The sequence below is a fragment of the Trichechus manatus genome, unplaced genomic scaffold (assembly GCF_000243295.1).
Source record: "Trichechus manatus latirostris isolate Lorelei unplaced genomic scaffold, TriManLat1.0 scaffold00050, whole genome shotgun sequence".
Lineage (NCBI taxonomy): Eukaryota > Metazoa > Chordata > Mammalia > Sirenia > Trichechidae > Trichechus > Trichechus manatus.
In genome coordinates this window covers 11,433,171-11,456,483 of record NW_004443986.1, presented here as the reverse complement: position 1 = coordinate 11,456,483, position 23,313 = coordinate 11,433,171, and the positions used below count along the sequence as shown (strand labels likewise).

Sequence of the window (23,313 nt, the reverse complement as noted above, 5' to 3'; positions counted from 1 at the left end):
TGTGTAATAACTTGTTGTTTTTACTTGTCAGTATGTCATAAACATCTTTCCACGTCAAATAAATCTACATCATCAGTTAAAAAAAAAAACAAAAAACTTTGGTATACGTGTGAAACTGAGTTTGGTTCTATGCTTAAGTAATTATAAGCAGTTTTTTCACCTATAAAAATGCCCAGTGGCACTTTTGAAAGTCTTGCTGGATGCAGGACAACTATTTCATTGTGCAAGACTGATGTATTGCAGAACATCCCTGGCTCCCAGCCATTAGATGCCAGAGACACCTCCATCATCGTGACAATCAAAAGTGCCTCATGGGGAGCAGTATGACCTCCACTGAGAATGACCAGCCTGGATGACAATGAGGGAGAGGGCGCCAATGGCCCTCAGGTGTCAGTGGATGACTCAAGGACAGTGACAGATAGGGAAGTTGGGAGGGGATTGGCTGCCCAGCCTAGAGAAAGAGTTCACTGCAGCGCTTTCCTTCTGAGTCAAGGAGTCTTTTCACTTTCTTAAATACTTCAAATCTGGCTTTTGCAAACTGGTAACAGTTTAAAAGTTCTAAGCACAGCTAGGAGATAAAAAGGAAGGAACAGGAGGATATTTTGTAGGGAAAAAATGCAAACTCTTTTTGGCTTATTTACCCTAAGGGCCAAAAAGACCCACTGTCATTCCCTGCCCTCCACCTTGGCTTGTTGGTAGGAGTGTACTATGTGTCAGGAGTTCAGGAGAACTCTAGTGCTAACATGAATCCCTGAAACACTTTTGAGATTTAATTCTTATTTCCTTTTAAACTGTAGGTATGCTCTCATTCCCCTCCCCACTTTTTTCTCAATTTCATGAAGTATGCAATAGACCTAATCCTACTCTTGAATGTATTGAGCAGGTGGACATGATTGTCTAGTGTTTGCACCCTGCAGGTCGCCTTCTGCTTGGGAGTCATAAAACAAACGAATCAAAAAGGCCTGATCCACAAAGAGTACTTTCCAGAGGATTTTGTGCCTTGGATTTTTGTTTAACAGTGACAACAACACCCTCCCACCTTCACAACCATGGGTATATTGCATTTATTAAAAAAATTATTTTATTTTGTTGCTGTTGAGAATACATGCAGCAAAAACATACACCGGTTCAACTTTCTACATGTACAATTCAGTGACGTTGATTACATTTTTCAAGTTGTGCAACCATTCCTAACCTCCTTTTCTGAGTTGCTCTTCCCCCATTAACATAAACTCACTGCCCCCTAAGATTGCATTTAATTTTTAAATAGTGATTTGGCCCAAAGATAGTAGGCTCACTTCAAATGTGCATCAGTTTATGGTATTCCAAGAATATAAATCTTTTTGCAGCCTTATGCCAGAATTAAGTTTATTCATTTACCAATAAGATGCATACTATTCACAAGGCAGAAGGTTAGACATTTTCAGGAAATTAGAACTGAACAAGATCCTTTATATCCTCAAGGTGCCTATTGTCCAGTAGGGAAAATAACATCTCATGTATATTATTATAAGTAAGTGATGAGCTCTTGGAAAGGTAAGATGAAATAATACTTTCCTCTGAAGAAAGCTTCATGGAGGAATGTGTTATTTTTAACTTGATGACCTTTAAGATTCGTTAAAATTTAGACAGGTATTAGTCCAAAGGATTAATGGACCACAACTACCATGGCCTCCACCAGACTGAGTCCAGTACTAGATGGTGCCCGGCTACCACCACTGACTGCTGTGACAGGGATCACAACAGAGGGTCCCAGACAGAGCCGGAGAAAAATGTAGAACAAAATTCGAACTCAAAAAAAGACCAGACTTACTGGCCTGACAGAGACTTGAGAAACCCCAAGAGTATGGTCCCTGGACACTCTTTTAGCTCGGTAATGAAGTCACTCCCGAGGTTCACCCTTCAGCCAAGGATTAGATAGCCCCATAAAACAAAATGAGACCAATGAGGCACAACAGCCCAGGGACAAGAACTAGAAGGTGGGAGGGGACAGGAAGGCTGGTAATGAGGAACCCAAGGTCTAGAAGGGAGAGTGTTGACATGTCGTAGGGTTGTTAACCAATGTCATAAAACAGTATGTCTACTGTTTAATGAGAAACTATTTGTTCTGTAAACCTTCATCTAAAGTACAATAATAAAAAGTTAGACATATAAAACACTTTACATTTTGAGGAATGACTTCTTGAGGTGAAATAAATATAAGCAGAATTTTTTTTTGGGTGGCCTCTCATCACTTAATAATATGCACTCTTCATTTATTGTCTGAGAATAATCAAGTGACTTTGAATAATTGACAATAATTGTTATTGTTATTAGGTGCTGTTGAGTTGGTTCTGACTCATAGCGACCCTAAGGACAACAGAACAAAACACTGCCCAGCCCTGTACTATCCTCACGATCGTAGCTATGTTTGAGTCCGTTGTTGCAGCCATTGTGTCAGTCCATCTTGTTGAGGGTCTTCCTCTTTTTTGCTGACCCTCTACCAAACATGACGTCCTTCTCCAGGGACTGATCCCTCCTGATAACATGTCCAAAGTATACGAGATGTAGTCTCGCCATCCTTCCTTCTAAGGAGTATTCTGGCTGTACTTCTTTCAAGACAGATTTGTTTGTTCTTCTGGCAGTCCATGATATATAATGACAGTAATTACTACTGCATAAAAAAATTTCACTCAACATTGCTGTCCTTCTGTGGAAAGTCCCCTAATTTAAAAGCTGAATCTTTTTTCCAAGTTTAGCTTTTCTTCCATTGAAGAAAACCCTTTCACAACTCCAGATATTGGAGTTTCACTGCCATGTTTCAAAACTCTGGAATGTACCTTTAATTCTATTCACAGTAAAGTGCCATCTGATCTAAGGCAGATCTGTTAGGATCCTCATATAAAGATTTCAGTTGCTAAACTAGGGAAAGGTTCTTGTTATCAGGTGGGTATGACATATTGAACTCAAGAACAACACAGAAGCCCAGCTAGAGCACCCAGGAATCCCAGCAGATCCCATGCCCTCACTGTTAGACAATCTGTGTCCTGGGTCTTGAGTTTAACTGCCTTTCACTCCCTGGTGTAGTTCCATACTTCTGTCTGTATCTCATTGCCTCTAGCTTCTTCTGCCTGAACTACCTGCCTTCAGGCTGCAGATTTGACTAAGAGCAAGTCAGTCAACATGAAGACTTGGCCAAAGTGACATGTTTGTAGAAAGTTAATTACCCTGTATTATATCGTGATCTGGGTAGTAGTTAATGAGTATGTATGTGTATGAATTCACTGAGTTGTACTCTTAAGATTTGGCGTTTCATGTATGTCATCTCAAATTTTTTTAAAATAATAAAAATAAGTATTTATCCCAGTCACTGAAATATTGGCAGTCATGGTCTACTTTGGGATAATTTTCAGTGATTTATGTATTTTTAAGCTTTTAAAAATAAAATTTCATAAATTTTTAGTGTTTTTCATTCTTTTTAATTGTTGTAAAAATATTTATAACACAACATTTGCCAGTTCAACATTTTTCAGGTGTACAATTTAGTGATATCAATTACATTAATCATGTTGTGCAACCCTAACCCATAATCATTGCCAAATTACCCATCACCATAAACAGAAGCTCACTGCTTCCTAAACAATGCTCCCCCTTTCTCTCTGTCTCTGGTAATCACTAATGTATTTATTCCTTTTTTAAATCCTTTTTCAGTCAACTATTTGAAAAGACCTAAATAGCCAACAATTGAGGATTATTTGTAATAACTATTTTACCTGTTCAAAATTACAAACAGCTCAGTAAATGATTGGCAAAAAAAAAGTTTTTGAAACAAAAGAAAAGGGGAAAAAGCCAAAGTCTCTGGAAACAAAAGAATGAAAATGATGGTCGTAAAACCACCTTTTGATGCTTTGTGATTTCCAGTATTTAAATACCCAGAATTTGAAAATATTTATGTTCAGCTAATATTTTGACCAAGTTGTCATGTTGAGTAACTTGCATTCACTCTCATATTTTCGGCCACTTCTTAAGTGTCCCCTTCTCCTCCTCCTGACCACCCCCGATCCCTGACACCCATCTTCCATCCTGGTGTCTGTAGCATTTGGTTAAAATTCAGACTGAAGCTTAGTGATGAGTGAACAGTAACTGCCATGAGGATGTTACGGGAACAAAAACAGAACTACAGTCTAACTCTTTACCTTTAGCTGTGATTGTCAAGGTCTCAGCACCAAAGGGAGAGAAACATTTCCTGCTAACAGGGAGCTTTTGAATAAAATAAAATAAAAATCAAATTTGATGCCACTCATTTCTAACATTAGATCTATAAAGTCCAGGTTCTATATGGAAATTCAGTTTGAACTTCTTCTCTCCGACAAACCCAGCCAGGCCCACTATAATGGATGGATTTACTGGTAGGATGAAGTGCTTCATAACATTATTATTGTTTTAAAGATAGCCATTTAGCATGAACTTTTTTATTTTTTTGGAACAGGACAGTTGGGAGGTGGTGGAAGGACTGAGGGGAGAGATGAATTACACCCAGGAGCCGCCACTTCAGAAAGGATTCCTGCTGAAAAAGAGGAAATGGCCCTTAAAGGGCTGGCACAAGGTGAGACATTGGCCTGCCTTTATTTGCACCCATGTCACCCTACTCAGTACCAGGTTCTTAGACACTTACATTTAATTTGAGGTTGAAATTTGAGACCAAGGGAAGAATGTTAAAATGGAACATCTTAAAGTGTTTAATTTTCTTCCCCACAGAGATTCTTCTATCTGGACAAAGGAATCTTGAAATATGCCAAGAGTCAAACCGATGTAAGTCTTCTTGTTTATCCAGCATGCTGTTGAAGCATTCTGAAGGGCTAATGGTTGTCAGCTCAGGGATGAGATTGATTGCATTTGGGGGTTACATTTCTCGTAATTCCTTCATGTGGGACAGCAGTGTCTGCTCTCCATCGTCCTAGCTCTGGATGCTAGATGGGCTCAGCTCAACCACCAGGTGGAGGTGCAGGGGCCCCTTCTAAGACCCCACTGAGTATCCAAGGGCCTGTTTTGGTTTTAGGGTTATGCTGAGGGGTTCTCTAGGTGAGAGAAGACATCCTCATAGGTAATTAGCAGAAACAATATATGGGGCAGCTGTCACTGCCACTTTTATAGTGACTGAGGGGTTTGGTGGAGCAGGCCTGGGGTGAAGGAGGTATGTAGTTTGCCTATGATGAAGACTAGACAGTCCGCTTACAAGGGCTCTGATTTGCCCAGGGGTGGATAACCAGTAAGCAAGGTACACAGGACTTAATTGTGTTTACTTATTAATCCGTAGTGCACAGTTTCACATGGGTTTCACCACATCTTTGATTAGTAAAGTAAGCACAAGTAAGCCTGTGCGTACCTTGTTTATTGGATAATCCATCCCTGGACTGGCCTTCAGTCCTACCCATTATAGGGGCCCTTCACTCACTCTGCACTTCTCTCATTTTCTTCCTCTTCTAGCTTCTCTTAGCTTCTAGCCCATGTTCTCCTTTTTAGATGATGTTAAATGAATTTAGACACCAGAAACTAATTCAGTGGGCAACAGTGTTGGCAGTTAATTCACTGCCAGTGGAGTCATACAGCATGAGTCACATTCTGACTGCCTCACTTAGTGACTGTGTAAACTCCTTGTTACTTGGCTTCTCTGTACCTTGGTCTCCTCATCTGTAAAATGGGGATAAGGTTTCCTACTTCACAGATTAAATAAGATAATGCAAGTATAGCACTTAACAAGGTACTGGTTCACACTAAATGCTTGATGAATACTAATTGTTATGTTTGCTGTTAGTGGTTTGGGAAAGTAAGAGTAGAGGAAAGGGATGTCAAGGATGTTACTATTATTTTTAACACCATGATTCTCAAGTAGCCCTCTTGGTGCCTGTGCAGATAGAGAGAGAGAAGCTGCATGGCTGCATTGATGTTGGGCTCTCGGTGATGTCTGTGAAGAAGTCATCAAAGTGCATCGATCTTGATACTGAGGAGCACATCTACCATCTGAAGGTGAGGTTGCTTCCCAGGCACTGTCTCCCATTGCACCAGGTTCTGTTCGTGCTGGGCAGGGGTTGTCAGTTATTGTACAGGTAAGGACATGCCATCCACATGGACCTCATTGCCATTTTGTAGCTATTTGTGATGCCTTTTGAATATTTCCAAATACTCTGTCAACATGTGAGAAGATCTTCATTATCAGTGTTTAGTAATGGACCCTATTGACGTTTGGATAGGACAGTTCTTCCTTGTGGAGAACTGTCTGTCACATTGCTGAAGGTTTAGTATCCCTGTCCCTGCATCCCCTAAATAGCAGTAGCACCTCTTCCCCCAGTGATTGTGATAACAATCAGGAAGAAAATATCTTCTTGTTTCTAAATACTACCTCTCCCCCAGGCAGTAACATCCTTGGTTAAGGACATTTACTATAGGTCTGTCCCCTGATATACAATAATACTTACGTTGAGTGTGCAGAGCCCTGTCTTATATCTCCAGCTAATTTTATAGGGATTTCATTAAGATTCTCATATTACAATGAAATGTCAGGAATTTTTTCCCTAAAGTACAGGTCTCCAAATAGTGCCTCTTAAAGCTGTTTGCCCTCTTTCTCCCACAGGTCGTGGTGGTGGTTGTTAGGTGGTGGTATAAAACCAAACCAAACCTGTTCCATCAAGTCAATTACAACTCATAGTGGCCTTAAGCACAGAGAAAAACTGCCCTTAGGGTTTCCAAAGGCTATAAATCTTTACAGAAGCAGACTGCCACATGCTTCTCCCACGGAGCAGCTGGTGGGTTCAACTGCCACCGAATTTCAGTTAACAGTAGAGCCCTTAACCACTGCACCACTAGGGCTCCATGATGGTGGTATAAACAGTTAAAATCATGAAGCATAAGCTTTGGAGATATGGAGCTAGTTCAGATCTTGAATTGGCTGTTTACTGGCTGTTGACCTTTGGCAAATTATTTAATCTCTGAAAGTCTTGGCTTTCTCACCTGACAAATGGGAATAATGATCATGCTAACCTTGTAGGGCAACATATAGAGAACTTGGCATGATGCCTGCTCCCCAGTAAGGTCAATAAATTTAATTAATTGTATATGATTATTAGGTGGTACCTGAATGTAAGAAATTGCGAATGGAAACGGAACAACCAGAATGCAATTAAAGAGAATGTTTACACTTTGTGAAAAATGTAGCTAATGTCACTGAACAACTTATATAGAAATTGTCAAATGGGAACTTGTTTGCTGTGTAAACTTCCATCAAAAACACAATAAAATATTTTTTTTAAAAAAAGAAATTATTTTAGAAAATATTAAGATCCTTTTCCAGAGAATTGTAAAGACAAATTACTTGGGGTATTGGAAGCAGAGCCTGAGGGTTGGGAAAATAAAATCATGAGTGTATGAGCTCCATGTCTTAACATGTCCCTGTTTCCTTCATAGCTTATGTGCAGTACTTGGACAATACATGCTTAACACATACATGTGATTGATTGGCTGGGCAAGACAGTCAAATCTGTTTCCTAACTTAAGCCCCTGTACCTGTGGGTGTAGTTTATTGTATAAAGCAGGGTTTCTCAACTTCAGCATTACTGGCATTTTGGGCTGAGTACTTCTTTGTTGTGTGGGTCAATCTTGTGCCGTGTAGGATGGTTAGCAGCATCCCTGGTCTCCACCCACTAGATGCCAGTAGCACCCCTCCTAGCCAGGTGTGACAACCAAAAATATCTACAGATGTTGCCACATATCCCCTGAAGGCAAAATCACTCCCGGTTGAAAAAGACTGATGTAATCTTTAAACAAACAAACAAAAAAAAGATTGAAGAAAGAATACTTCCCTTGTTTCAATGGTCAATCTCTTCTAGAGCAGTTTAGGTTATTTCTCCACCTACTTCCAATAACTCTTGGTTCTGTTTTTTGATTTGGTCGGGAAATAATGGGTTCTCATTTATCAACTATTTTAGATAACAGAATAACACTAATGATTAATTCCTAATTTAAAAAAAACTTGAATGCCTTTAAATACGTTGAATCCTAGTATCTTAATAAAAATAGTTTAGTATTTCTCTGTATTGACTCACTTTAAATTCTTTCTATGCTTCTTGTTCATGTTTTTGAACATGAGCTATGACCGTGAAGTATAGGTCAGTGTAGTCATTTGAGAGTTCTAGTTAATAGCCCCAGAGTCACGGAATTTTTCAATGTGGGCAGTCTGTTCCCATTCTTTTATTTCATAGATGACAGGCCCGGGCAGCAGAGAGGTTAAGTGTCCTATAACTAGTGTACAGTCCTGTAACTAGTTAAGGGTCTGCTAATCATTTATTTAATAAAGTACTTAAATTCTTCTACCTTGTTTAACTGATAAAAAAGAGTCCAGATGAGTGCTTTGGGCATTTACTTTTAAGGGCCTCTTAGATTAGGTTAGTATAAAGGATGACACAATCAGTTTATATCAAGATTCCTGTAAAATTCGGATTAACCACATCTGGGAAATAAAATACATTTCAAGAACTTAATTTAGGGAGACAAATAGATGTGTCTGTTTTTATTGCATTTTCTGGTAAAAGTAGTACCTAGAGGGTTTTAAGTCTCATATGTATGTCTGTTAATCAACAAAACAAACGTAAGAGCCAACGTTTCAAACAGGAACGATGCCCCTGACATTTATTCCCGCATTCTTGCTCTCAGCTGTAGCGTTAGTAAAAATTTAACAGGATTGACCTGGATTTGTCTTCTTGGAAGTTCACCTACCATGCATCCTTCAGGATATTTCAAATTGCAGCTTCATGTGCCTGCCTCTTAACACAGAAGTCTCTGGTTGACGTAAACGGTTAAGGGCTCAGCTACTAACCTAAAGGTTAGCAGCTGGAACCCACTCAGAGGTGACTTGGAAGACAGGCCTGGAAATCTGCTTCCAAAAAAACCCTATGGAGCAGTTCTACTCTGCACACATGGGGTCGCTATGAGTCAGAATCTACTCAATGACAACTGATTTTTTTTTTTTTTCTTGGTCTCTTAATAGATAGCTTTCTATCATTTTTTTCACTTTGAATATATTGGCATACCCTCATACACACACACACAAAATGTTGACTATTAAGAAATGTCTGTGATACATAGGTGCTTATTCTTTTTAGTACTTTTATGAATGTTTGAAATATTTTCTAATGTAATATTTTTACTAGTTACAGACATTATTCTTTATGAAAATTAGATATTGATAATCACTCATCTGTGGAAAGGATAGGTAAAAGTTTGTGTGTGTGTATGAAAAGTCATGGAAATCACTGATAATGTTTCCTCAGATTTTTTTTTTTTTTTTTCCTGAGAGCAGGAGAAATGTTCTTTTAAATAACCTTCGTATTCATTAACATGTATTCTTCACGATGTATTCTTTGTCAAAGAAGATTAACAAGGTTAAATATTTTAGGAAGAATTTACTAATTCATTCCAGTTCAGAGAAGATTGATCTGTAAAATTTGAATTATTAAAGAGTTTAAAATGAAAAATGGTGTTAATATTTTCTGTGGGGATAGGAGACACTGGGTCCAGGGAACTTGGAAATGCTTTAAGAGAAAGATAAGAGTAAATTTCAGTTTATCTGTTAATATAACTCGTACCTTTTGCCTTCCAAAAATAGTAAACAATTGGATTTTTTCATAGATAGCATAAATATATACTTAATGAAGACCTTTTTACTTTTCACTTCCTCCTCTCACTTTCCCCCATAGACCACAGAAATGTAGAACAAGTCAATGAGATGATATTTCTACATGTCTTTCTGTGCCAACCACCAGCTGTCAGTTTGTCGTACTGTGGTGGCTTGCATGTTGCTGTGATGCTGGAAGCTATGCTACCAGTATTTCAAATACCAGCAGGGTCACCCATGGTGGAGAGGTTTCAGTAGAGCTTCCAGACCAAGATGGACTAAGAAGAAAGGCCTGGTGATCTACTCCCAAAAATTAGCCAATGAAAATCATATGGATCACAACAGAATATTGTCTGATACAGTGCTGGTGCGGTGGTTAGGCGTTTGGCTGCTAACCAAAAGGTCGACAGTTCAAATCCAGCAGCTGCTCCTTGGAAACCTATGGGCAGTTCTACCTTGTCCGATGGGGTCACTACAAGTCAGAATCGACTCGATGGCAACAGGTTATAGTGCTGGAAGGTGAGTCCCCTATGTTGGAAGGCACTCAAAATGCAACAGTGGCCGCAACAATGGACTCGAACATATCAACGATCGTGATGATGGTGCAGGACTATGCAGTATTTCGTTCTTTGTACGTGGGGTCACCATGAGTCAGCGCCAACTATGACAGCAAACAACAACAATAGCACATGTGCCAACTTGAAAAAACTGGGGGTCAGGAGTGACCTCAATTTGACAAATAATTGTTCCTTTCGATGATTTTCTTGTTTCCTCCTTTCAATTTAACATATTTTAGGTGAAATCAGAAGATGGCTTTGATGAGTGGGTATCCAAACTCCGTCATCACAGAATGTATCGTCAAAATGAAATTGCCATGTTTCCACACGAAGTGAATCACTTTTTCTCAGGATCTACCATCACAGACTCTGCGTCTGGGGTGTTTGACTCCATTTCAAGTAGGAAGGTAATCAGTGTTTTGCCAGTCATTAATCTGAAAGGGACAGGTGCCTTTGTGTGGGGGAGTCTCATCTGGGAGGCTGTGTCTGAGGAAGGAAAGGTTCTAGGGGAGGAGCAGCAAAAGCTTTGAGCTGGTATTTAATTAGTTGTGTTTGCCCAATTAGTCAGAACCAGGACTATATCTTAATATAATGTAAGCATATATTACATGCAGTCCAGTAACTGAAAAATAGTGTTCAAGCAGGACTATAATGTCCCCAAATGCTCTAGCTTTCTCTTAACTAGTTTGGTTTTGGTTTTCTTATCTGGTTGTAAAATGCAATAGGTGCGTTTATAGCCATGTAGGATTGTAAAATATTTCCAACCATTTATATCAGTTTTGGTATTACTACCATTTGACAGAGAAGAAAACAAGGATTGCAGTCCAAGGTCTTCTAGCCTGGTGTGGCTAAGCTGGGGTGACAGCCTGAGATTTTAGGGTTTTCTGCAGAATGCCTTGCCAGAGACTTCTTCCTCATTAGAGGCAGATGGCTTCCGTTGGTGACTAGGCCACTTTGTTATTTTTACCCGAAAGTGTTCCCTCTGGACTCTGTTTTCATTTGCAATGTGCTTTTGTTGTCTGTGGAACAGCGCAGCAGTATATCAAAGCAGAATTCCTTTCAAACCGGAAGCAATTTGTCATTTTCTTGCGGTGGGGAGACGCGAGTTCCATTGTGGTTACAGTCTTCGGAGGACATGGAAAAATGCTCAAAAGGTAGAGTGACTTGAAACCTGTGCTTTCTCCCACAGCTCTTAAACTGAACTGACTTGGCTCTTACACCATAAATGAATTTGTATTCTTTATCTTCTTTCATCTGCATTCCTGCTTGTTATTTTCCTTTATTAAGGCTGAACTCATGATCAACAAAAGACACTGGTTGTAGAGCTTTATGCCACCACCCAGGTGTGCATGTGGAGAGCTTTTCTCTTCTCGTCTTTTGAATTCTTCCTTTTTTCTCAAGCACTGATGTCTTATTTCCACACAGGACTACTAAATCACAATCCCTAGACGGTGGGTCTGGACATCTCTCTCTATGTTTTCAGCACCAAAAACGATTCTGGTGCACATCCAAGATAGAGAATCACTATTGTAGAAATGAGTGGGCAAACTAAAGGGAGGTTCCCTGTAAAATAGGTGTTCTCAACCCTGACTACATATTAAAAACACCAAAAAAAGCTTTTTAAAACGCCCATGCCCAGGCCCCACTCGCAAAGAATCTATTTAAATTGGTCTAGGGTGGAGCCCTGGCATCAGTAAGTTTCCGAAGTTTCCCAGGTGATTCTGATATGGAGCCAGCATTGAGAACAGCTGCCACAATGAAGCTCAGCTGTTCTCAACCTTAATTAGCTAAGGATCACCTGGGCAACCGAAAAAAAAAAAGGAAATCACCAATGGGGGTGGGGAGTGCTTTGATTTGATTGTCTGGGATTTGGGCAAATGCAATTTAAAAATTTTTCCAAGTGGTTCTAAAGTGTAACCAAGGTTGTGAAGTACCAATAAGAAAGATGCTACGTGGTAGCCTTGAAAATTGCATCTTATCCTGTTGAATAATATGCAAATATTATCATACCCCAATAACTGTCACTCATGAACGTCACTGAGTGACATATTGGAGCAGTGGTTCTCAAAGTGTGATCCCTGCACCAGCAGCATCAGCATGGCCAGTGAACTTGTTAGGAATGCACACTCTTGGGCTCACCCCAGATATACTGAATGAGAAACTGGGGCTGCAGCCCAGGCATCTGTGTTTCAACAAGTTCTCCAGGTGATTCTGATGACACTAAAATTTGAGAGTCACTATCCTAAGGCATAGGAGCCCTGGTGGCACAGTTGTTAAGTGCTTGACTGCTAACCGAAGGGTCAGTGGTTCAAATCCACCAGCCATTCTGTGGAACAAAGATGTGACAGTCTGCTTCCCTAAAGATTACAGCCTTAGAAGCCCTATGGGGACAGTTCTACTCTGTCCTACAGAGTCATTATGAGTCAGAATTGACTCAACGGCAGTGAGTATCTTAAGGCACTTGGGCCTTGATCCCTCAGCAGAAACAACTGTATGCACGCAGTGAATAGCAAACTAGGAACTCTCTTTTGAGTTGGTGACCTAGGAACTGGTGTGAGAATAGTCTTAGGTTCTCTCAGGCCAATTTGCACCCCTGCAGAGGATCATCATGATCCTCACACAGGTCCACAATAGACAAAGATATCCTTAGATACCAATACAACCTTGCTTTTCATTGCATCCATTTAGTGTGTATTGGGTCCTTACAAGACAATAATGGCAGCCTGTTGCTGCAAGATCAGTAATCACAATGATGCTAATGATAGCTGGTTTACTTAGTACTTACTGTGTGCCGGGTACTCTTCTAAACACTCTGGTATATCAACTCATTAACTCTCATAACTGTCCTATGAGCTAGGTGCTATCATTATCCCCGTTTTCCAGATGAGGAAACTGAGGCACAGAGAAGCTATATAATTTGCCCAAGATTCATAGCTCAGTGAGTGAATTCAAAGTGAGGCCGTCTGGATCCAGATCCATGCTTTTAACCACTATACTCTGCTGTTTCTCTAGTAAAAAAGAAAGTAAAATTTGCTATTCTTACAAATGGAAAATCAAATATAGATAAATAAGAAAAGTTGCTGGCACCCAACACAGTAGAACCTGCATGCCAGATAAGTGTCCATGCATCCTCCTTCTGTGTCTTGCTAGTGGAGAGTTACAAGCACTCTTCTCTTTCTCCCCAAGACTTGGCACACTGTCACACCTATCTGGTGGAAATGAGCCAGCTCCTACAAAATATGGACGTTCTGCATCGGACGTATTCAGCACCAGCTATCAACGCCATCCAGGTTAGCCAGATCCCTCTTCTGTTTGCATCCTGGCCGCCTTCTGCTTTCTGTTCTCCTCCCCAGCCTTTGACTAATAGTGGGATGTTGTCTGGTTGGTCGCTTCAGCCAAACTTGAGGGAATGGAGATACTCGCCTTGCGTGCATTTATCCCTATTGGTTTGGAGGACCTTACTGTCTGTGCTCTCTTTCCTGTTTTGAAAAAAGGGTGGAGCTTTTGAAAGTCCCAAAAAGGAAAAAAGATCGCACAGGAGGTGGCGGTCCAGAGCTATTGGCAAAGATGCTAAAGGAACGCTGCAGGTAACCGTTGCTCCCACTAGTAGGCTAGCTTCTTCACTGACTCTGCTCTGCACACCACGTGCTGGGGCTACCTTTACTCAAAGGAGAACAGACCATTCTTCATAAATATCCTGTGGAGAGAGATGAATTCAATCACTTCGATTTTCTGGATAATAGAATAAGCATATCATGGATATTTGGTAGGGGAGAAAATATTTTCTAAGGGAAAAATGGTGTGAACTTAGAAGGCTACAGCCATTGGCAGGACTTCTGGTTTCCCGCTCTCTGGTGTTTAGCTTGCCTTCTTCCCTGCTTGGGCATCGGCCTTGTTTATGGCTGCTGTGGCTGTGTGTTCTGACCTACCTCTTCTGCTGATGGTCAGTGGGTTTATCGTCCCTGAGTCCACTGGCCTGAGTCTCTGGGAGCAGGACCTTGTGTAGACCCCCTTTTGCCTCCTGTCTCCAACCTCCCAGTCTCCCAGGGGAGGTTCACTGTGTCATGCAAGCGGCTGTCTTTCCCTGTGCCCAGCTAAGCCAGTGGCCAAGATTTGCAGCTTGACCTTTTCCTATTCAGTTGCAACATTGTCAGAGTCAAAATTAAAAATGAGTGTTCACATAAATAATCTGATATACTCTTATATACTCTTTGGTTCAAAGCGCTTTGTGGATTGACCTTAAATGATTTTAAAGTAAAGAGTATTTCATGTACAAACATGTGAGAAGTCACTTTGTTTTGTAGAAGTTCCAGGTGAAAATACAGAAAAGCATTTTTAAACCGATCTGCCTTTAGCAACATAGATATGGATGATTTTTGCCAAGAGGAAGAAATTGAGCATTAAATGAGAAAGAGCCTGGCATCTTTGGATGTCATTTGCAACCTGTAGCTTTAATGCTCCCATAATTTCCAGAAGAATATGTGATTTCTTACCCATTTTTATTTCTCAGAAGCCAGTGCAGTTTGCTTTGGAAAATGTTCTCCTGATTTTTCATTTCTTTGTCTTGTTAAGTAGATCTCACTCAATAGAAAGCCTTAGTTACAAAATGTTCTTCTCTTACTACTTTCCATACTTTAAAAAAAAAAAAGTTACTGTTGAGTTGTTTCCAACTCATCGCAGCCCTATAGGACAGGGTATAACTGCCCCATAGGGTTCCCAAGGAGCAGCTGCTGGATTCGAACTGCCAGTCTTTTGGTTAGCAGCCTGAGCTCTTAACCACTTCACCACCAGGGCTCCGCTCTCCATACTCAGAAACAAGTAAATAGTCTAAGTAACCTGCAACTGAAGAGAAATATCTGTGTTTGGTGTCACTTTAGGTCCCTAAGCCTCTTTCTGGCCCACTAAGACTACACTCCTCCAATCCTAATTTATCAACACTGGATTTTGGAGAAGAGAAAAATTATTCTGATGGCTCTGAAACCTCATCAGAGTTTTCCAAAATGCAAGAAGATCTGTGTCATATTGCCCATAAAGGTAAATGGCTTTTCTTTCTTCGTAATGTGTTTGATGAAAACGTTAAATGCATGTCTGAATGTGGGATGTCCTTGGAGAGGGTATCTTAGTTGGTTCATTTTCTGCTCTGTTAAGATTTTGGGCAACTTCATTTGTATTTTATTTTATTTGCTTGGTAGTGAGGAATGTATTGGCAAAACGTTTCATTTTAATCCCCTGGGGGAGGTAGTGAGAGTGTTAGGTATACTTCAAAAGCTGAGCAATTCATATGCTGCTGATGGGAGTATAAATTGATAGTTTTCTGGAGGGCAATTTGGTATTATGATTCAACTTTTTTTTTTTTTTAATCTCTATGCAGCAATTCCACCTTGAGGAATTCATCTGTAGAAATTAATTTAAAAACTTAAAATTTATCCAAATAAAGATTGCCATTGTAGCATTGTTTATCATATAAAAAATTAGAAATAGGTGTTCAACATCATTAACCATTAGGAAAATGTAAATTAAAACCATGATATCACTACATACCTATTAAAAACAAAAACCAAACCAAACCTGTTGCTGTCGAGTCGATTCCGACTCATAGTGACCCTATAGGACAGAGTAGAACTGCCCCATAGAGTTTCCTAGGAGCACTTGGTGGATTTGAACTGCCAACCTTTTGGTTAGCAGCCAAACTTTTATGCCACCAGGGTTTCCACATACCTATTAAAACAGCTAAAATAAAAAATACTCAAAGTATCAAATGCTTGTGAGGATGCAGAGAAACTGCATCTTTCATACATTACTGCTGGGAATGTAAAATGGTACAGGCACTCTGGAAAATAGTTTGGCAGTTTTTTATGTAAAACTAAGCATGCACTTACCGTACAACCCAGCAGTTGTACTCTTGCACATTTATCCCAGAAAACGAAAACGTAAGTCCAGACAAAATCATTTAGACAAGTGTTCAGAACAGCTTTATTTGCAGTACCCAAATGCTAGAAACAACCCGAGTGTCCTTCAACAGTTGAATGGTTAAGCACATCCATACAATGAAAGGAATACTACTCAGCTACAAAAAGAAATGAACTATTGATAATACAACAGGAACTTGGATGGACCTTAAGAGCATTATGTTAAGTGAAAATAGCCAATCTTAGAAGGTTATACTATATTATTCCACTTACATAACATTCTTGAAATGACAAAATTATAGAAATGGAGACGAGATTAGTGGTTGCCAGAGGTTAGGGAAGGGGAGGAGAAAAAAGGAGAGGATCATGAGTGTGACTGTAAAGGAGTAGCACCGGGAATCTTTGTGGAAAGTTCTGTATCTTGATTGTGGCTGTGGTTATATGAATCTACATGTGATAAAATTGCACTGAACAGTATACACACATATACAGAAATTAGTGCATGTGAAACTGGTAAAATCTGAATAAGCTCTATAGATTATAGCAATGTCACTTCCCTGGTTTTGCTATTGTACCATAGTTATTTAAGATATCACCATTGGGAGAAATTGGGTATAGGGCACATGGAACTTCTCTGTACTGCCTTTGCAACTTCCTGTGAATCTATAATTATTTTCAAAATAAAAAGTTTTAAAAAATTAGAAATAACCATTAATAGGGGATTGGATGTTTTAAAATGCAATATAATCGTATATAGAATACTCAGTAGTCACCATGATAATAATGGCTGCCTTATACTGAGCACATAGCTATCATAGAGGTATTTGCTAAGCACTTTACATGCATTGGAGCCCTGATTGCATAGTGGTTAAGCACTATGACTGCTAATCAAAAGGTTGGCAGTTCAAAACCACCAGCCGCTCCTTGGAAACCCTATGGGGCAGTTCTACTCTGTCCTACAGGGTGGCTATGAGTTGGAATCCACTTGACGGCCATGGGTTTTGGTTACATTCATTGCTTCTTTAATTCTAGCAACAACCCATGGAGTAGGCATTATTATAACCTCTGTCATAGATAAGAAACCTGAGGCTTAGAGAAGCTAAAGAACTACCTAAGAGTCAAATGGCTACAAAACAGCCAGCCTGGCACTTGGCCCGCGTCTTTTTTCCTCACCTAGTGCTCCACTGCCATCACAGACAGGGTGGTCAGGGTTATTTTTTATTGACACAGAAAGATGTTTACAACATATCATTAAGTGAAGATATAAAGTTACAAAACAATATATATATGAATGATTCCATTTTTTAGAAAAAAGAAACTATATACTTCTGGCATATATAGTCATATTAAAATGTCTGGAAGGGTATGTATACATCAACATTTTAGTGATGGGGGTGGGGTTATAAATGATTATTCTTTCTGCTTATCTTTCTTTCTATTTTAATGTTTATATATTGCTCATTGTTTTTAAGGGAAAACGGGTTAAAAATGTTTAAGTGGGAGGGTAGTGCTTGAAAGGGGATGAGAGAAGGTATCCCCCCTTCCTCTCCTAGCCCCACATTTTCTTTCTTTACATTATTCCTTCAGCTCTCTCTTCCCTTAACCTACAAAATCTAAAACATAGGCCAAGATTGGTTGTGAGGAAACCACTCTGTGCTTTTTAAAAATTCCCACCTCAGACTTGTCCTAGAATTCCTTCAGTTGTTGTGCAATGCTGACATTTCTCCACCTGTAAAATGGGAAGAATTACCTACCTTGCCCCTTAAAAGCTCTTCAAACACCCACCTGGCCATTCTCGAACATTAAACCATCAGCTGGAGTTAAGTCGTTTTAGGTTTTGTGGGAGGAAAGTCCTATAAAACACCAGTCATTTTTAATAATATGAACTGTCTGTTTAAAAGTAAGAAGATAATGCCTCCCTGCTGAAGGCAGAAGTCCTGCGTTTTACCTACGTTGCAGAAGCTGCTTCCTCAGCAGAACAGAGGCTGCCATATTGACTCAGTCCATTGATCAGTCCACCTGCGGAGGTCTGACCTCCGTAATGAAAGTCTGTAATGGACCTCAGCCAGCTGCTCTGTCTTTCCGGCTTTGTGAAAACCAGCTGGCTGCAGAGCTGCCGCATACCCAGACTAGGTCAAGGTTTGTGCGCAGAGGAAGGTCCAGGTACATTTCTTCAACAACAGCCTGATCCCCACCCACGGGCTTAAGGACAAGGAATTCCACAGGGAGCCCGAGAACTATCTTTTCATTCCTATGGTTTTAAAGTACACTGGCAGAGACAGAAAGAACTCTCCCTTCTTAGTTCCAGGTGTCCCTTTAAGACAAGTTATAATTCAGGGACCTCACAGAATAAAGACAGTTCTTAGGTTTGCCCTAAGTCCTATGATCTTATGTTCTTTCTCACATCCGTACATTCACGCTCGAAGCATCTCAATCTTTCTTCCTGTGTAAACCTTATTTTTTTTTAACCAATGATTACTACTGTTCTTTCGCGACTACATCACTAGTCAGTTGACTATGATTCCAGAGCAGCTGAACTAAAGTCAAGAATTCCACTGATGTTATAACATAGTCTGTGTGACCTTCTACTTTTTCTCCAACTTGTCAAAGGCATCTGACTTCTCATACCCCTACTGTTTTATAGAAGCCCTAGTGGAGCAGTGGCTAAGAGTTCAGGCTGCTAACCCAAAGGCTGGCAGTTTGAATCCATCAGCTGCTCCTTGGAAACCCTGTGGGGCAGTTCTACTCTGTCCTATAGGGTAGCTATGAATTGTAATTGACTCGACACCAACAGGTTTTTTTTTTCATTAATCCATTTTATTTATTTATTTTTATTGTGCTTTAGGTACAAGTTTACAGCTCAAGTTAGTTTCTCATATAAAAATTTATATACACATTGTTATGTGACCCTAGTTGCTATCCCTATAATGTGACAGCACACTTCTCCTTTCCACCCCGGACTTCCTGTGTCCATTCAACCAGCTCCTGTCCCTTTCTGCCCATAAAGTCGTGTGTATCTACTTGAGCTAAGAAGCACACTCTTCATAAGTATCACTTTATGTCTTATAGTCCAGTCTAATCTTTGTCTGAAGAGTTGGCTTTGGGAATGGTTTTAGTTCTGGATTAACAGAGAATCCGGGGGCCATGTCTTCTGGGGTTCCTCCAGTCTCAGTCAGAACATTAAGCCTGGTCTTTTTACGTGAATTTGAGTTCTGCACCCCACTTTTCTCCTGCTCCATCAGGGACTCTCTGTTGTGTTCCCTGTCAGGGCGGTCATTGGTGGAAGCCAGGCACCATCTAGTTCTTCTGGTGTCAGGCTGATGAAGTCTCTGGTTTATGTGGCCCTTTTTGTCTCTTGGGCTAGTATTTTCCTGTGTCTTTGGTGTACTTCATTCACCTTTGCTCCAGGTGGGTTGGGACCAATTGATGCATCTTCGATGGCTGCTCGCTAGCTTTTAAGACCCTAGATGCCATTCACCAAAGTGCGATGCAGAACATTTTCTTAATAAACTTTGTTGTGCCAGTTGACCTAAATGTCGCCTGAAACCATGATACCCAGACCCCAGCAACAGGGTTTTTTTTAAACAGGTTTTGTAGAAGCTAGATTAAATGTTAAGCAGCCAACATGCACCCACCTAATTTTAAAAGTCTGTGTTATATATTATAGACTGTAATTTTATTTTGGTTCATATTTCTGGCTTTGTGTGTATGTTGGTATACATACAAGCAAACAGAGAACAAACATACTAAAACCAAAAAGTCAGAAGAAATTTGCTTGGCACATACTAACTTCTACATTTTCCCAAATGTATTTCATGGAACACTTTACTCATAAAATGCTTTAAGAAAAAAACGTTTCATGATTAAAAATGCTTGGGAAACGCTAGTCAATATGGTTGTTCTCTTTTGGATTTACCCAAGGAGCAGGAAGTATTAAAGACCTAAGAAGTCCTGCAGCAAAAAGTCCTGTCAGCTTTGGTTAACTCAGTGATTCTCAGTGTTATTTGAGAAGCTCCCCTCTTCCCAACTTTAATGGCTATTAACACCCTGGAACTAAAATTCCTGAGAAACATACTTCAGGAAACACTGTATGTTATAAGCCTTTTGGAGCTAGCCCTCTACATGTCAGGAGACACATGTTCTAGACCACTTCTGTTACTGATTAGCTGAGGGATTTTGACTTCACCAGTTAACTGCTCTGGGCTTCAGTTGCCTCGTTTATGAAATGTCCTAAAGTATTTGTCCTGTCTCTTTTGGCTCTGTAATTATCATTGTATGAATAATCATTTTGTACTGCATAGAAAGAATTAACATTGCTGCTTATTGTTACAAGGAGGTTTTAGGAGAGAGTGTTCTCCTAGCAACAACAGAAATGACTGAATTTGGTGAAAAAGCAAAGACTAGGATAGGATAACCAAACCCAAACCAAACCCATTGCCGTCAAGTCGATTCCGACTCATAATGACCCTATAGGACAGGGTAGAACTGATCCATAGGGTTCCAAGGCTGTAATCTTTATGGAAACAGACTGCTACATCTTTCTCCTGTGGAGCAGCTGGTGGGTTCAAACCTTGGTTAGCAGCCGAGCACTTAACCACTGCACCACTGACGCTTCTTCTAGGATAGGATAGGGTACTCCAGATAGAAGTGGATATTCATGTTCTGCCTTGGAAGGAAAAAAAAGTAGGGTTTTACTCATACTTTTCCTGCAATGCCGGAAAGTATTTTAGGTGAGGGAAAGCCTTACAAATGTAAAGGCTAAAAGTAGAATAAAATTAAACTATATTAGGTTAGTTGGTATACTTTTATTGCTGGAATTTTGTCCTGTGTTGAGTTTTAATTGCCAAGTGATCATTTTCTGAACCATTTTGAGCTTATAGATGCATTGAATAAAAAGTCAAATATGTCACAATGACGTTGCTTTCATAGATTTAAAGCTAGAAGAGAAATATAACTTAAAGAAAAGCTCGATCATTTATTGACCATAAATTTGAATTCAGCATAAAAGTTGGCTGAGCAATTGGGTTCATGTAATTTATCAGTAAATGACTATGACCATTTAATAAAATTACTAAGGGTCTCTAAATAAAAGAACCATTTGGATGGAATGTGGGTTAGAAAATACTGTAAAACCGTGGATGTCCTGTGAGTTTTGGAAATTAGAGGAAGCACTTCACAGAAGATCAGATCATCCCTGATATTTTAGGAATCTGAACATTTTGAAGAAAATTCACCCAAAATGTGGTTTTCATTTATAAGAAGGAAAGAAAATTAATTAACAAATCCTACTGTGTGTTAGGTGTGATTTGAGCATATGTTTTCTGATTGTTTCTTTATAGCACTTCTGAGGTGTGGGTATTATCTACATATACAGATGTGGAAACTGAGGTTTTATCTAAATTCTAAATGGCAGCTGTCTTAGTTACCTGATGCTGCTGTAACAGAAATACTACAAGTGGATGCCTTTAAAGAACAGAAATTTATTTTCTCACAGTTCTGGATGTTGATTACTACCATGGTCCTCTCTCCTAGTTTCTGGTTCCTTTGTGTGTAAACGATCCTGACACGTTATCTGTCTTCCCCCATGCGTGTCTCTGTGTCTGTTCTGGCCTTTTTATAACTTAGAAGGTCTACACTGATATGACCGCATTAACTTAACAAAACAAAAAACCAAACCAGTTACCACAGAGTCAGTTCTGACTCATGGTGACCCCATGTGTGCAGAGTAGAACTGCACTCCATAAGTTTAAGGCTGTGACCTTTCAGAAGCAGATTTCCAGGCTATTCTTCCAAGGCACCCCTGCATGGGTTCAAACCACTAGCCTTCTGGCCATTTGTGCCACCTAGGGACCCACCCACATAACAAAATGAAAGAAAACCCCTATTTCCCAACAGGATTACATCCACAGGTGCAAGGGCCAGGAATTCAACACATACATCTGGGGCCACAGTTCAATCCATTGCAGCAACTGCATGGTAGAGGGAGGATTTACCTTATTACAAAATCTCTTTCTCCTGCACCACACTGGCTCCACAGGGGTGGTAGCTATGCATTAATAAATGTGTTCAACCCCTTATTCTTTACTAATGCTGAAAAAGTGCTAAAAAAGGAGCATATTAAATAGAGCTCAGGGAAAATTAGAGTACCGGTATCCTTCAGTACCTGAACTCTCTCTATCCACACATGCTGTCTGTGCCCTCACTATCATAACTCAGGAAAAGAACAGCATGGACGCCTGTGGAAAAGGAAAAAGTAAAACCACCAAGAGTCAACATGATCCATTAAGTGTCTGTCAGATTATTGTTGTTGTTAGGTGCTGTCAAGTTGATTTTCGACTCATAGCGACTCCATGTGATACAACTGCCTCATAGAATTTTCTGGGCTGCAATCTTTACTGGAGCAGATTGCCAGATCTTTCTCTTGAGGAACAGCTGGTTGAGTTTGAACCATCAACCTTTCAGGTAGCAGCTGAGTGCTTAACTGTTTCGCCATCAGGGCTCCTTGGTCAGATTATTAGACTAAGGTAATTTCTTCTCTCTGAGGCAGGGAAATTGAGGTGTTGAGTTACAGGCATATTAGACTGATAAATGAGGAAGTGCATTAGATATGGCAAAGCTGAATTTCAGCATGGCATCTTACACATTTTTTTTTCCTTTTAGTAATCTTGCTTCTTTTTAAATTTTAGCTTTTAAATTATGTAATATAACACACCTACTGAAATGTGCAAAAAAGTGTATCGTAAAATGAATAATTGCCCTCCAGGCAGGCCAAAAATTAGAACCTTGCCAGCACCCGAGACGCCCCCAGGGCTCTCTTTCCTTTCACACCGTCCTTCCTCCCTCCTCAACATAACTAATATCCTGACTTTTCATGGTAATGACTTCCATGCTTTTCATTGTCATTTTATCACCTATGTGTATGTATTTTACATAAAAATTTAATAGGACTCTTCTGGTGTGGTAGAAAGCATTGCTTTACTGCAGCCTCTCTGAAAGTCAAAGGAATTGATTGGGCAAAATTGATTTTGGCAGCCCGCTGAGTGTCCCATTTATTTAATTTAGAGCAGTAAACATGACAGTGAAGAGGTGGTTCCCTGGGGGATGCACTCAGATGGGCGTGGGTGTCCTGTGGAGTTGCACAAAACAGGAGGGTGCCTATCTAATAGGACCTAAAGTACAGTGAGTTAGTTAACCGCCCGGC

General features: G+C 40.0%; 1 protein-coding gene across 8 annotated transcripts in view; it reads left to right on the top strand.

The window, feature by feature from the left end:
• OSBPL3 (oxysterol binding protein like 3) overlaps positions 1–23,313 on the top strand; it is a 210,021-nt gene that overhangs the window by 125,147 nt on the left and 61,561 nt on the right. For 5 of the 8 annotated variants that reach the window (XM_004377466.2, XM_023732342.1, XM_023732340.1 and 2 more), the window contains exons 3-10: positions 4,469–4,585; positions 4,738–4,791; positions 5,893–6,006; positions 10,443–10,610; positions 11,234–11,357; positions 13,390–13,493; positions 13,698–13,790; positions 15,081–15,237. In XM_004377466.2, coding sequence (XP_004377523.1) covers positions 4,469–4,585; positions 4,738–4,791; positions 5,893–6,006; positions 10,443–10,610; positions 11,234–11,357; positions 13,390–13,493; positions 13,698–13,790; positions 15,081–15,237 — 931 coding nt within the window. The remainder of the gene's footprint in view (positions 1–4,468; positions 4,586–4,737; positions 4,792–5,892; positions 6,007–10,442; positions 10,611–11,233; positions 11,358–13,389; positions 13,494–13,697; positions 13,791–15,080; positions 15,238–23,313) is intronic. The other 3 variants (XM_004377467.2, XM_004377465.2, XM_023732341.1) reach the window with 1 other exon arrangement.